The 16,099-nt window shown below is 38.4% G+C and overlaps 1 protein-coding gene across 1 annotated transcript in view; it reads left to right on the forward strand.

The window, feature by feature from the left end:
• The window catches only part of AJAP1 (adherens junctions associated protein 1), a 216,979-nt gene extending 205,537 nt beyond the window's left edge, over positions 1-11,442 (forward strand). Inside the window, 1 exon segment of the mRNA XM_040429425.1 lies at positions 11,370-11,442. Coding sequence (XP_040285359.1) covers positions 11,370-11,442 — 73 coding nt within the window.
• The last annotated feature ends 4,657 nt before the right edge of the window (positions 11,443-16,099 follow it).

Consider the following 16,099-nt stretch of genomic DNA (forward strand, 5'->3'; position numbering starts at 1 on the left):
GGTCCTTTAATGACAGCAATGAAATGCAGTGGAAAGTTTTTTTTGGGGATTACATTAATTTTCATGGCAAAGAAGGACTATGCAATTCATCTGATCACTCTTCATAACATTCTGGAGTATATGCAAATTGCTATTATAAAAATTTAAGCAGCAACTTTTCCTATTTCCAATATTTATGTAATTCTCAAAACTTTTGACCACGACTGTAGATGGGCTGAATAGTGCTGTGGCCTTTCAACAACTGATTAGCAGGGGTGCAGAGAGCACTGACATCACTGCTACAGATGGGTAAACAGACGCCAGTAGGGACAACTGGAGTGGTGGTGTGGGATCTGCCAGGTAAGTAATGATAAATTATATATTGCAGACATATTCCCTTTATTGTTCAGTTTCCTCCTGAAACTAGCTTTTTTTTTTTTTTTTTAGCAGTCTCCTAGGCATTGCTACCGGTTATCCAGAATCCTATTTCACACTGATGAGGGACAACACCCTTGAACAGCCATCTGTGGATGGATAACTGACTTAGGTTTTCCCCTTGTCACATCCTTAAGGCTTGTAACAGAGCTGAATCTTGATATACAGTGCCTTTGCAAAAGTATTCACCCCCCTTGACTTTTTTCTTATTTTGGTGCCTCACAACCTGGAATTAACATGGATTGTTTCAGGATTTGCATAATTTAATTTACAGAACATGCCCACAACTTTGAAGATATTTTTTTTTTTATTATTGTGAAGCAAACAACAAATAGGACAAAATAACAGAAAACGTCAATGTGCTTAACTATTCACCCCCCTAAAGTCAATAGTCTGTAGAGCCACCTTTTGCGGCAATCACAGTTCAAAGTCGCTTTGGATAAGTCTTTATGGGCTTACCACTGGGATTTTTGCCCATTTCTCTTTGCAAAACTGCTCCAGCTCCTTCAAGTTGGATGGTTTGTGCTTGTGAACAGCAATCTTTAAGTCTGACCACAGATTTTCTATTGGATTGAGATCTGGGCTTTGACTAGGCCATTCCAACACATTTACACGTTTCCCCTTAAACCACTCAAGTGTTGCTTTAACAGTGTGTTTGGGGTCATTGTCCCGCTGGAAGGTGAACCTCCGTTCTATCCTCAAATCACGCACAGAGTGGTACAGGTTTTGCTCAAGAATATCCCTGTATTTAGCACCATCCATCGTTCCCTCAACTCTGACCAATTTCCCAGTCCTGGCTGCTGGAAAACATCCCCACAGCATGATACAGCCACCACCATGTTTCACTGTGGGGATGGTGTTCTTTGGGTGATGTGATGTGTTGGGTTTGCACCAGACATAGCGTTTTCTTTGATGGCCAAAAGTAATTTTAGTCGCATTAGACCAGAGCAACTTCCTCCATACATTTTGGGAGTCTTCCAAATGCCTTTTCGCAAACTCACAATGTGCCTTTTTGGTTTTAGCTGATAGTGGCTTTCTTCTGGCCACTCTGCCATAAAGCCCAACTCTTTGGAGCGTACGGCTTATTGTCGTCCTATGTACAGATACTCTAGTCTCTGCTGAGGAACTCTGCAGCACCTCCAGGATTACCTTAGATCTCGGAGTTTTGAAGAAATGGAGAACCGCACTCTATTTTTTCTTCTGGTGCCAGTCAAGGGCTAGAATTAGCCACGATCTATATAATGAAAATTGAGGCACACAGATTGCTAGGTTTTCCGTTTCAAAAGAATATATTTATTCACACAGTGGTTTCATGATCCAGTTGCCCAATACTTTACATCCAAAAGCAATAACCTAAATTCTTGACCATACGTTTCGGTCTGAATAGACCTTCTTCAGCGGTCACATATTATCTGCAATTACATAGGATCTTTTTAGTCAACCAGTACAGAAACTCAAAAGTGATATGAAAAAAGGAAAAAGAAAAAAATGGAGACAAGAGGGGAAAAAAGGGGGAAGCACATACTAAGCTCTTTATACTAAGTCATGCAGATAATAAATTAATACATAGATTAATACATAAATTCATGGTAGATAAAATATATTGAGCTAATTGCAACAAATGGGGTAGTACATAAATACATGATAAAGGGGAGATTATCGGTAACCAAGTCCTTCAATTTATTATTGTCATGATTCAAAAGATATCTCAACAAGTATCATAAATCGTGACACATAAATATAGGCTCTACTGTGGGATTGTCGGTAACAAAGTCCTTCAATCAGTTATTCTTATGATTCAAAGAGTCTTTCAAAAGGTATGATAAATATGAAATGTAAGTATAAACTATATGGTCCGGTATATAGGGAATACCACTAAAGGTGTGGACTAGTTAGATCGTTCCTTGGAAACATGGTGGTCCTTTAAAAAAATTTGAATAAGGGAAAGGACAAACATTAGGTACCTGTAGCACATGTGCGGTGAGTGGCTGGGAGCTGGATGTATGGCGTAAGAGTCTGTGCCCCATTATCTATATTGCATGGGCCACACGTAGTTCCGGGCACGTGACGCATTTGAACACACTTCCGGTGTGCATGTGTGCGTTCCACTGAGATGTCATGGGGTGGAAAGAATGCGAGAATTTGCGTTCCCCCAGCTGGGCAGTAATTAGATAAGTATAGGAAGTATAACAGGTTTAAAATAAGATAAATTGATGTGGTGAAGCTAATGTAAATGTTGTTCCGGTCACGTGACATGTGGAACGCATTAGTGCGCTCCACAGTGATGTCAAGTGGACAGCAGATGTCCAAATATGCATTCTAACAGCCTAATATTTAGTGTATCAACAATAGGTGTAATACTGTAGCATAATAATGAAAGGGGAGATAAGTCAGCAGGCTGAACGTAAATAAGTGAGAATGTCCGGTACATAAATAAAGAATTTTTTTGTATTCAATATGAAGAACTGACAAACTGTTAAAATTGAGGCTGCAAATCCCTATAGTCAATCCAAACAGGGAGGGAAGGGGTAAAAAAAGGGGGGGTTTGGGGTAAAAGGTGGAAAGAGGGGGGCGGAAGGGGGAAAGGTTGTCTCACCCTCACCCGTTGTGGATAAGTGGATCAGCGGGTCTGTGGAAAAACAAAATAGTGTTAGACCCTGTACTAATCATGTATAATCATAAGAACCAAATCATACGTTAATAAAAAAATCACATTCGCGATTTATGCGGCGAGAGTGTTCCCAATTTATGAATCCAAAAATCCTCTCTTTGTTTCAAAAGGAGTGTCCGATTGCCTCCTCTCCTGGGTGGATCAACCTGTTCCAGAATCTGGTATCGAAGTTGAGAAACTTGGTGTTTTTGTTCCACAAAGTGGTGCAGAATAGGTAATAAGGTATGACCCAATCTGATGGTTGATTTGTGTTTACTTATGCAGTCTCTTATATGTTCTGTAGTTTCACCAACATACGTGAGACCGCATGGACATTTCAATAGGTAGATCACAAAGTTAGAGTCACAGGTAAAAAATCCTTTGATGGGAAAGGCCTGTCCTGTGCGAAGATGTGTGGCATATTCTCCCTTGATGACACTTGAACATTGGGCGCAGGGATATGTCCCCTGTCGTCGACTGTGTAAAAATGTCTGTTTTGGAATCTTGGTAAAGCTGTCCACAACGGCCCTGACTAGCTTATCCCTAATGTTGGGTGATCTCTTATAACAGGTTAGTAAAGGGTGGTGGAATTCCCTTATGTCAGGGTAGGCTTTAGCTAATAAAGGCCAATGTTTTTTCAAGGCTTGTTGTATTTTAGGTATTTGGGGATGGTATGTAGTTACACAAGCCATTCTGTTTCTATCTTTAGAGGTCTGACGTGGCTCGGGAGTTTCTCTTAGGCCATTCAAAGCATCATCTAGAACGGTTTGTGGATAACCCCTGTCTAAAACTTTTTGGTCATACTGTCAAATCTCTAATTTTTTATTGTGTTGTTGGTAACAATGCAGTCTACCCGTGTATACTGAGAACGAGGTAGGGACTTTTTTGTAGCTCTGGGGTGACAACTACTATAGTGGAGGAGACTATTGCGATCGGTGGGCTTGTTGTAGAGGTCTATGCTAAGAGTTCCTGTCTGGTCAATCCTGACCAATGTACAGTATCAAGGAAACTGATCTCTTCCCGGCTGGTATGTAGTGTGAAGCCAAGCTCCTTGTGTACCTGATTCAAATCATTGTCAAAGTCCTGTGTGGTGGAAATGGGTCCGTGAGTTTTGGTGGGCGGCCGTCTCTTGGCAGGTTTGCTGCTGTGCCATGTTTTTTCTATTTGGTTATCATAGATTTGATGGTGCTCCTGGGGATTATCAAAGATTTGGATATTTTTTTATAACCTAACCCTGGCTTGTACTTCTCAACAACATTGTCCCTTACTTGTTTGGAGAGTTCCTTGCCTCTTCATGGCAGTGTTTGGTGAGTGATGCCTCTTGCTTAGGTGTTGCAGCCTCTGGGGCCTTTCAAAAAGATGTGTAATGACAGATCATGTGACACTTAGATTGCACATAGGTGGACATCATTTCACAAATTATGTGACTTCTGAAGGTAATTGGTTGCACCAGAGCTTTTTATGGGCTTCCTAACAAAGGGGTTGAATACATGCACACATGACAATTTTCTGTTTTCTTTTTCTAAACAATAGTTTTATTTATATATTTTTCCCATTTCACTTCACTAACTTAAAATATTGTGTTCTCATCTATCACATAAAATTCAGATTAACAAAACAGTGAACTTAAGACTGTAATGTAGCAAAGCACAAAAAAAGTCAAGGGGTGTGAATACTTTTGCAAGGCACTGTAGGGGCCACTTAATATGGTGGATCTGTTGATCTCTAAAATGGAGACACCCCTTTGCTTGGAGGGATATCTGGCTTTCACTGTGTTGAAGATCCATAACTGGGGCTCCACAGTTATTTTGCATTCTCCTGAAACTGGGCAACCTCTTTAATAGGAGAGGGACTCGATGTTCAGGACTTTATCTGTTAGAAAGCAGACCTTCATCTACTGTATAAGCCACAGCAAAGACCATATTTAATTCTTGAGTACTTCCCGTGTCCATGCAGCTTATTATTTTAAAGTAAACTAGTTAATTCTTTATTTTTCCTGTGGATGGAAGTTGAACACATGCTACAGGGTCAAACAGAGTTCATAGCAGGAACTCCAAACATGTGGACATTCCATGATCATTTTCTTGTCTGTGGACACTTCTGACAAAAGGACTTTCTAAAATTAGTTTAAAAGGCTTTTTTTAGATGGTCTTTTTAGACACTATGGAATGAATTTATCATGCCTTCACTCCAGAATTCTGGATTCAAAAAGTCACAGAATGCTACTTTTTACATTCTAACAACACTCCAGTTTTGAAATAAGTGTGGAGAAGTGGGAGTGGTTAGCTATGTTAATGACTTTCACTCCAGAATTATCACTGATAATTCCCAGTGTCACTCCAGTAGGAGGATGGAGTAGGAAAACTGGAGGAACTTTTCTAGACAAACGTTTTAAGTTTAATGATTAGACAAATTAATGCAACATTTGATAAATTTAGTGAAAATTATGCCAATTTAGATCCAAGCAAAAATGACTTCAAATATTATTCACGATACTCATGAATTTCCTCTATTTAATAAACAAAAATGACAGAAATCTTACGGGTTTTGTGGAAAGGGAGGGGGGGAGTCATGCTAGGTTTTGATATGAAGCCCTATGACTTCTGTATATGCATCTGAGGAAATGGGCCTAAGGAATTTTATTACACATATTTTCTTTAATTAAGCAATTCAATAGTGATCTAAATATTATATCAAAATAATATGATGCTATATGATAATGTTATAGTTTTGTAAGCCATGGTCAGTTCTCTTGTATCATTATTCTTTGGATTATTAAACATTTGATTGAATACAGATTTTTTCATATTTTTGGCCTTTGGACTTTTAAATATTGGTTTGCTGTGGTAGCAAATCTGTAGTTTCCATCTGATTTTGGCTGAATAAACGTTGCAGATCATATCAAAGACTTGTGATGGGAATCTCTTATTGGGTATTATATTAGGATAAAGGGCCCTTATTTTCCGTTGAATAGAGTCAACAAGTTTTAAATTAGAATATTGCATTTCTGCAGTAAACAATTGGCAAGAATTTTCAAACCATTTCGCACATGTATATAGCAACATTATAATATGTCGTGACCACTTAATGCTGGGTGTTAGGTACTTCATTTGTAATATGGTTTTTCTTTTTTAGGGCTCATTTGTGTATCATTGTAAGCGTTGTATTTGTAAATCACTGTTCTTTTTTCATTACTGCATTGCATTTTGGTGACTATAGTTCATTGCTTTTTTATGTTGCCTTAAACTAATGCTTTATTGGACCCATTGGCCTCTAAGAATAAGTTCAAGAATGATAATGTAATACACCATGCATTTTACTGTTGTTGCTTCAAAGACAAAAACAAATAATATTTTCATAGAATATGACTATATGATCAAGGGCAATATGTTTTAGGGTCAGTAGATTTTGTGCTTTTTTTTTTTTACAGGAGTATTTTTTATTGTTTTGTATTGTTTATTGTCAATTGTTGTAAGCCCAGTAATAATCTGATTCTACCAATCTGGGGTTAACTGCCAGGGAAATCTGCAATTTCCCAGCACTGTGGTATGTCATGACGGTCCTTCAAGTATATGGCAGCCCTTGTAATGCTTAGACAGCTCAATCCACCAGAGCAAGAACTATTGTTTTATAGCAGTCCTCTCAAGGGAGTTCTAAGTTGGGATCCATCTTCTCTAACTTCCAAGGATCCTTATAGGACATGTAAAGGGATTGTTGAGAACAGACTTTTTAAATGACTTACCAAAACATTTAGGTTTCATTTATTATACTGAAATATGCCTATTTAATAAATGTGCCCCTTAGTGCCCAAACCCCAAAAAATAATGGATATCAGAATTAGACACCTACTGTAGACACCAGGGAAATGAAAAGTGCTCAGAGCAAATTTACACTTAACTAAAATAGTTGTAATTTTCCAGCCCTCTTGACTATGACATGACAAAATGAGATTAGAACACATTTGTTTAAGAGATAAGATCTTTTTTACTGCTCCCACATGGACAGCAATCTAGGTCCAAATGGGGAGCAATATTGTTGCGATAATCCCTATATTTTTTATGTGTTGCCATGAAGCCATAAGTTGATAGTTTGACTACCAATAAAGCAGCCTGCTAATATATTGGTTTTATAATGGTCATTTGTTACTCCATTTTGGCCTTAAAGCAGTTGCCCCGTTTTTCCAGCCTTTTCTCATGCATTGCAATATCCCCCAATTGCTCATTTCCCAATATAATTTCATTAACTATATGACCACTATGTTCAGTTGATGCCAGTCACATGACCCTATAGAGCTTAGTGTTTCTTCCAGTGCCAGCACGTCCACTGACTTGCCTCTGCATATTTCTATTTCTTCCTGGTCCTGGCTGTATCCCGACCTATCTCATTTACATGGGCAGCATCATCAGATCACCTATACTGGCGTAACAGGGTCACAGATGCCCGTCGAGGACAGGGTCATGTGACTGGCATGGAGATCTGAAGATAGGGGCAATGCAGGTATTAAAATTATATTAAGAAATGAGCGATCAGAGGGCATCGTAATATACTAGACAATGCCTTTCATGTAATGTTAAAAAACTGTATTTGCCTCATATATGCTATTTCACATAGGAATATTTTTCAAATTCCCTAGGCTTGCTTGATACATGCTTTCACATTTTTCTTGTGTTCATTTTAGCATGAAGTTACAGCTAATAATTATTTTAGCAAGTTGGAAAAAATACAATATTTCTATTATAGCAACTTTTTATGAAAATCTCAGGAGAGTAAAAAGAAAATTAGTCGCTTCACTTAAAATTACATTTTAATGGAGTCAGTCAGTTGTGGGTGCAAGACAAGGCAGAAATACATTCTAAGTATTCACATTATGAAGTAGTAAAGTAGCTTTATATTAGAAAGTTCAGAATACTCATTAAGATTCTAATTTTTATACAATTTTTTTAAACACATATGTAGACATATACTCAAGATTTATTTTATAACACCAACAACTACCCCACCAACCCAAATAATATGCAGACAAGATTCAAAATTTTATGCAACCAGGGACAGATTGGCCATGTACCTAACCAAGAATTTTCCCAGTGGGCCACCAGCAATATGTTACACTCATTCACATCGCAGGAAGCCAACCCTGCTAAGCAAGACCAGTGTGGAAGTCCCTGCACTGCTTAGGAGTCCACTGCCTGACTTCAAATATGGCTAACTCCACATACGGAGACACTGCTCTGGGAGTCCCATCCCGACTCCATATATACCTATTTCCATACATAGAGTCATCCCTGGGGTTATCTCCAAACACTCTGACAGTGTATGGGGATACCTTTGTATATTTAATATTTAATCAGTCTTTACTTTTGAATTGTTACCACAGGTCTCCAACTCACAACCATAGGTATAGAAAACTGACACCATACCAATGTGCTACAGAGTAATCTGTTATTAATGGAAGGAATTTCTTTTACTTAAAACCTTCAGTAGTCATGTTACAATATACTGGTATCTACAGATACATCTGTATATATCAGGACACTGGGATAACAGCAAAAGTCTAAGTTATTACGAATCACAAAAATGTAATGGAGCAAAATAAATTTCAATATCCACATTTTAGCTCTCTCTCGTTCTATATATACACACACACACACACACACACACACACTAATGTGTATATATACACATACACATACTAAATTGTATATGCAAAAATGTGTTTATTTTAATTTATTTTGCTCCATTACATCTTTTGATTAGACTGTTGCTGTTATCCCAATGTCCTGGTATATAGAGATGGTGGTGTTCTCAAGCACTATTAGGCCCCTTTCACACGAGCGAGTTTTCCGTGCAATACGTGACATGAATGCATAGCACCCGCACTGAATCCTGACCCATTCATTAAAATGTTTTTCACGCATCAGTTCTGCGTTGCATGAAAAACGCAGCATGTTCTACTTTCTGCGTTTTTTACGCAGCCCCCCATAGAAGTGAATGGGGCTTCAGTGAAAAACAAGTAAGTGCGGGTGCGATGCGTTTTCACTGATGGTTGCTAAGAGATGTTGTTTGTAAACCTTCCGTTTTTTATCACGCGAGTGAAAAATGCATCAAAACGCATTGCTCCTGCGTGGAAAAAAATTAACAACTGAACATAATCGCAGACAGTACTGACTGAGCTTGCCTGCAAAATGGTGTGAGTTTCACTGAACGCACCTGGAGCCAATCCGTCACCCTTGTGTGAAAGAGGCCTTATAACGCCGAAAGCCCTAGTTATAGTGGGGAATTATTTTAACCCTTTCTCGACTTCTGCCATACAAGTACATTAAAAGTCGGGACTTTAAACATGGGTACAAAGTACAATGTGCCTGCTGCTTTACACAGCAGAGACCTAGAAGCATTGTCTGCAATCTGCAATAAAGCCAATCACAGACAATTAACCCATCAAATGCTGTGGTGAATTGCAACCATAGCATCTGAGACATCATTCCCCGGAGCTCTGCACTTCCGGGGCCCGAATCAATCCCCTGTGCTAATATTGAAGGAGTTGTTCTATTGCTATGGCAACTGGGCTTTTAGAAGACTCCAAGACCTGCCATAGTGTGTTCCTATGGAGACTTGCCTGTGACAGTAAGCTTCCTATAGGTTTTAATAGTATTGCATTGCAGTCCATGGGAGAAACAATAAGATGATTGCATGTTAAAGTCCCCTAAGGGGACTTAAATGAAAAAAAAAAGTGAAACAAAGTTTGTAAAAATATTTAAAAAAATCCCCATAATTTCCCCATATTAAAAAAAAAAATAAACTATAAAAAATAAAGCTCATTGTCCATACTATTAAAGATACATGTATTTGTTCTATACGGTGAACACTGTAATGTTAAGATAATCAAAATGGCGGATTTGCTGTTTTCATATCGCATTATTTTCCATAAAGCTGAATAAACAGTGATCAAAAAGGCATATACATTCCAAAATGGTATCAATAAAAACTGCAGATTGCCCCATAAAACCCCTGCCTACTTGGCTTAGCCACATATTCTACCAGTTTGGCTCCGCCTACATCATGGGACAACTTCTACATTTTTCTCCAGGGCCATTTCACTTCCCAATCCGCCCTTAAATGCAACCTATACCAATATATACACTTCTATCCAAAGCATGTGATGGAGGAGAAAGGTTAAACCCAAAATTAAGTTAGAAAAATAGCCATACAGATATCAAGATATAGGTATCACCATTAATCAAAAAGTTACATAGCCTTCTAAGGCTATATGTTATACTACCCACATATCATCCAGTGATGCCCAAATATCTAATTATAAGCAGTACAGCCTATATACAATGCAAAGAAAGTAAGTAGGGGTCAGATGTAGGAGAGCTTTATTATGTTATGTGGGTGGAATTGGTGTGTTTTAATGGGAAAGGAGGCATAGCTTGGCCCAACATAAGTCATTTTGCTAAAATTGGTGAATCTTTAGACTGTCTAGTTTTAGTTTACACTGTCTAATTATTATAAAAGATTTGCAAGTCTGCCCTATTTTATTTGTTGGTAACTCCCCACCAATCTTAATTGGATGTTATTTCAAGATGAGACATGACAAGTAACCATGGTACCTCAAAGCAAAACTTGGAAAGGGGCCCTACTATACCATGGCTAACTTTGGCAGCGAATTCAGAGAAGATAATGCACAAACTGATATAATAGAAGGATGATACAAACAGTGATGTTATAGTACAGGGATAATAAACAGTGGTGTCACGGTATAGAGATAATGATGAATACAGTGATGTGACCAGTAGTAGTATTAGTATTAGTGCTGGGTGCCTACCAACCACATGACTTCCAGTTTAGGTGACCACTGTAAGAGCATTTACTAAAGTGGTTACAAGAAGTACAATCTGCTGTATTAGGGATTCCCTCTCCCCAAGATATTTTACTGTAGGGTGACCCCCACTCAAGTACCTTGAAATATGAAAGAATAGAAATTGTGCTTTGAAGGGAGTCTTAGTGAATTTCTAGCCTGTAGACTGAGGTATAAGCGATAAAGGACAAAATGTTTTCCTCCATTGTGACTAAGCCACAGTTGAGCAGTAAGTATCACTGTAAATTTATAATTTCATATATGTTCTTTTAAAATTATTTGCAAAAAAAAATCTCAATTGTTATATTTCAATAAGAGGCCAACTTGCCAGTAAAGCATTGGTTTAGAGCATGTGTCTTAATTAGCATTTTTTTGCAGCAGGCCTGACCAGGCTTGCTTGTTGTGTGTTACGTACCAGCACGCGCAAGCCCTTTTTTCTGCTCGCTGCAGACCTACTTCTTCTGATCGGCATCTAATTCCTGTGGCCTTTGTGTCTGAGAAATGGTTTGAAATCTCCTGCTGACTGGCTGAAGTCTGTTTTTCTTCCTGATGGCAGGGCAGACGCCTTGTTTCTATATACTGGTACGTACCGCTCTTCAAAAGCATAATACAAATTAAATATTCTGAAATTTTGTCAGGTAAAATATTTATGCATTTTTGTAGCTGATGTCTACTCAGGGAGTAGTTTACCTTGGAGCTAAACCAATATTGAATTCATAGAGAGCGTTACAAATAAATGCATTAATATTGTATTAATATAGTAGAATGCTGAAAGTCAGTTATTTTTATTTTGTGAAATCTGGCAAAATTTGTCAATTGCAAAGCAAAAATTGTACTGCATTAAATATTCCCACCAACAAATAGAATTTTAGAGCTTTAGAGTACATAACATGGCACATAGACATATGTTCTCCCAACAGCACACCACGTGGTCAGACCAGGTACTGCTAGTAAAAACAGTTTTTATGATAAGTTATCATATGGTCCAAAAATGTATTTTGTTCCAATGAGTTAATATACAAATTAATGAACTCTATGAATCAGAAAGGATATTGGTTTGGCCCAATGTATATATTTAATATTTCATAGTGATATAATCTGTCTAATAAATACAACTTATGATATTTGCAAAGTCATAAAATGAATATATACATGTGCATAATCTGAATTCACTAATTAGGATATCTTAAAGGGTTTGTCAGCAGATCTTTGTAAAATTATTGATGGCACTCGATGATCACTAGTGACACTATTTATGATCAAGTTGAATTTTGATTTTCAGAAGGATCTGCCCAGAATTTCAAATATTTGAGATTACAAAAAAAAAAATTATACTGTTTGGCTTTTTTGTTCCAGAAAAAGTGCCCTCTTATTCACAGGCTGTTTGTGGTATTGCAGCTTAGGTCCAAGTAGTTAAAAAAAAATAAAAAAATATGAAGTTCCAAGATTAATAACCCTCCAATCAAAACCTAAAACTAGATGATGCATAACACATGAAACATACCTAGTGCCCTCTGTTCCTCTCATGCTTCCTATATTTCTCCATTGTGTTCCCCAGTCAGATTCCTCCTTCTCAGACTTTTCCATACATAGCGCTGTCGGAAATTCTAAGGCATGCCCCCTGCTACTTCATTGGTGCTAGTAGAGATCTCTTGAAATGCGATTAGGGTAAAAATCTAACAAATCGATCGTCAGATTCGATTTGGATATGAATACATTTTGATCTAAATAAAAAATGATCAGATTGTTCTGAAAAGTTGCATATTACACTCTGAAGTCTCCTAGGACTCCAACCAATTTCAAGCCTTTTTTTTACCAAGATGCCATTAGTAATGCCAGAGTGTCAGTGAAATAAATGGCTGGGGGCAAATGGATGGTAGCAAGTGGTAACAAAAAACATGTTAAGCAACACACTGCATTGTTGGATTTCTTTTTATCCTTTTTTTTATTATTATTAAAAAATTGTCCTTTTTAGTGGCAGATGCCTTCTTTCTGACTTCTGACCTGTAAAATAGCTGCTGCCAATTTGAGAGATTTGTCGAATAGCAAAATATTTGGATTCAGCCAGAATATAGATTTTTAGGAAATTCAAGATGAATTTGATAAGTTTAAAATCAATTTGCTCCTCTCTAGTACTGGTCCATCTCAGACAGTGCCATTAATTTTGAAATAAGCCTAAAAGAGGACCAGAATGGAGGCAAGGAGAACAGCATGGGAGGAATGGAGGACTCTAGCCTTAAGAATGCCATAATAATGTGCATCTATTCAATCATAAATATAAAGACATTTTAGCAATATACAGGTGAAACTCGAAAAAATAGAATATTGTGCAAAGTTCATTTATTTCAGTAATACAACTTAAAAGGTGAAACTAATATATGAGATAGACTCATTACATGCAAAGTGAGATATTTCAAGCCTTTGTTATAATTTGGATGATTATGGCTTACAGCTTATGAAAACCCCAAAGTCACAATCTCAGGTACCCTTTACTCAGGGGGTATGGATTAATTAGCTGACTAGAGTGTGACACTTTGCGCCTAGAATATGGAACCTTTTCACAAAATTCTAATTTTAAGTTGCATTAATGCAATTCCTTTTAATTTGCATTACTGAAATAAATGAACTTTTGCACGATATTCAAATTTTTTGACTTTTACCTGTATATATATATATAGTATATCAGGTATTTGTGAGATCATAACAGTGCCATCTTCCTGAGAATGCTGTCTCCTGGTACATTGGTGTATGGATTTACTTGCATTAAAAACAGTTTTATCCTCAAATGCAAGTTGACACTTGACCATCATAGTACCATTATATCCCCCAGGTGGGGCAATGATGCAGTAATGGGCCTTTATTACCACAGGGTCCAAAAGGTTCAACAGAAAATAACCCTATTCAGCACAACCCTATTCCACTCACTTGCCATCAGAATCTATTTAATAGGAATTTTATGACTATTCTAGACCTTATTGATATGTCTTGTGTAACTGTAACAAAGATTAATATGACATTAAAAGTCAATAGGAATATGTTGTATATAGATGGAAGATAGAATCATTTCTTCTGAGTGTCCCAAGGACCCCTAGATGTTGCTTAAATGTAATCCTGCAATATTTTTGTAACTTGAATGTCTAAAATCATGACTAATGGTTTGAATCAGCAGGTTAGCAAATGTAGGTGAGGTTGGATTTTGTACTGGAAAAGTAAGTAGTGTTTTGTTTTTTGTTTTTTAATCTCAGCACAGTATAGGCGTGAATGGGCTAGCCAGTTACTTCATATATCTGCATCTTCGTCTCCATCTGAATGTTCTTAATGTTTTCCTTTTTAATTTCTATAATCTTTAGTGTTGATCGAGCACCAAAGTGCTCGGGTGCTCTGGTGCTCGAATAGAACACTTTGGGATGCTTGGGTGCTCTACAGAGCACCAGAGCACAATGGAAGTCAATGGGAGAACCAGAGCATTAAACCATGCACCCCCTGCTCTGAAGAGGGGAGGGTGTCTGGTTCACAGGAAAAGTTCAGAAATTGATGGAAACACCACTGAAATGGTTCGGGAACAGCATGGGGAGGATGCCTGAATGCATCTTGGACTCCCAGGTCGCTGCTGGGAACGATGTTGTCTGAGTAGTATGCCACTTTTACAGACTAACAATAATATGCACAAAACCAAAGATAAAATCAATTTTAGAGGAAAAATTGTTAGGAAATATTCTTTCCTGTATATTTACTTGTATATAAAGTGTAAGTGCTGCCAAAAATTACAAGGAAGAGGCACTCCGTTACAACCTGTATATCATATAAAGGAGGGTCTCATTAACATTGTGGTACAATTGTTCAGGTAGAGCAGTGTTTCCCAACCAGTGTGCCTCCAGCTGTTGCAAAACTACAACTCCCAGCATGCCCGGACAGCCTTTGGCTGTGCGGGCATGCTGGGAGTTGTAGTTTTGCAACAGCTGGAGGCACACTGGTTGGGAAACACTGAGGTAGAGGGACTCCTACACTCATAAAGCCTATGCAATAAGTGAAAGGGCTGCCAAAAATTACAAGGAAACGGTACTCCAATACACCCTTTATTACACATTAAGGAGGGCATCATACACACCCTTGAAAAATGATGATTGATGGCCTGCTGGTGACCCTCAAAAACATTAGGAGAAAACATTAGGGGTGAGGGTCTGCTGCTGAGCTGACCATCTGAAACATAAGGGGCGAGGGCCTGCTGCCGAGCTGAACATCTAAAATATTTTGTGGGCGAGGGCCTGCTGCTGAGCTGACCATCTAAAACATTATGGGTGAGGGCCTGCTGCCGAGCTGACCATCTAAAAATTTTGTGGGCGAGAGAATGCTGCAGAGCTGGCCATCTAAAAATTTTGTGGACGAAGGAATGCTGCAGAGCTGGCCATCTAAAAATTTTGTGGGCGAGGGCCTGCTGCTTAGCTGACCATCTTAAAATTTAGGGTGAGGGTCTGCTGCTGAGCTCACTCTGTAAAAAATTATGATTGAGGGCCTGCTAGTGACCCTCAAAAACATTATAGTTGAGGGCCTGCTGGTGACCCTTTAAAACATTATGGGTGAGGGCGTGCTGCTGAGCTGACCTTCTAAAACATTAGGAGCGAGGGCAGCCTAATAATCATGTTGATATGAAGGAGGAGGAGGAGGATGAAGAGAAAAAGGAGATTGAATCATATGCCCTTTTTGGTGGTGGAAGGGGTGCATGGGAATACAGTGTATTCAAAACACCATAAAAGCCACATTTAGAGTGCCTTTATGTTTAGAAGCTTTCCTTTGATAGAGTAGAGAAGTCAGGGGCCATCCAGGCCTTGTTCATTTTTTATAAGAGTCAACCAGTCAGCATTTTCAGTTAACAGGCAGATGCGCTTATCAGTTATTATGCCCCTAGCACTAAATACCTGCTCTGACAAAACTCTGGCGGCGGGGCAGGCCAGCACCTCCTTGTCGTAAAGTGCCAGTTCGTGCCACGTGTCCAGCTTAGACACCCAATAGTTGTAAGGCACAGAGGGATCACTGAGGACGCTGACACGGTCTGCTACATACTCCTTCACCATCTTCAAAAAATTTTCCCTCCTTGTGACACTAGGCCACACATCAGGGTGAGGGTGCTGGCGTGGTGTCATAAAACTGTCCCAGGCCTTGGAGAGTGTTGCCCTGCTTCT

The sequence above is a fragment of the Bufo bufo genome, chromosome 1 (genome assembly GCF_905171765.1).
Source record: "Bufo bufo chromosome 1, aBufBuf1.1, whole genome shotgun sequence".
NCBI classification, from domain to species: domain Eukaryota; kingdom Metazoa; phylum Chordata; class Amphibia; order Anura; family Bufonidae; genus Bufo; species Bufo bufo.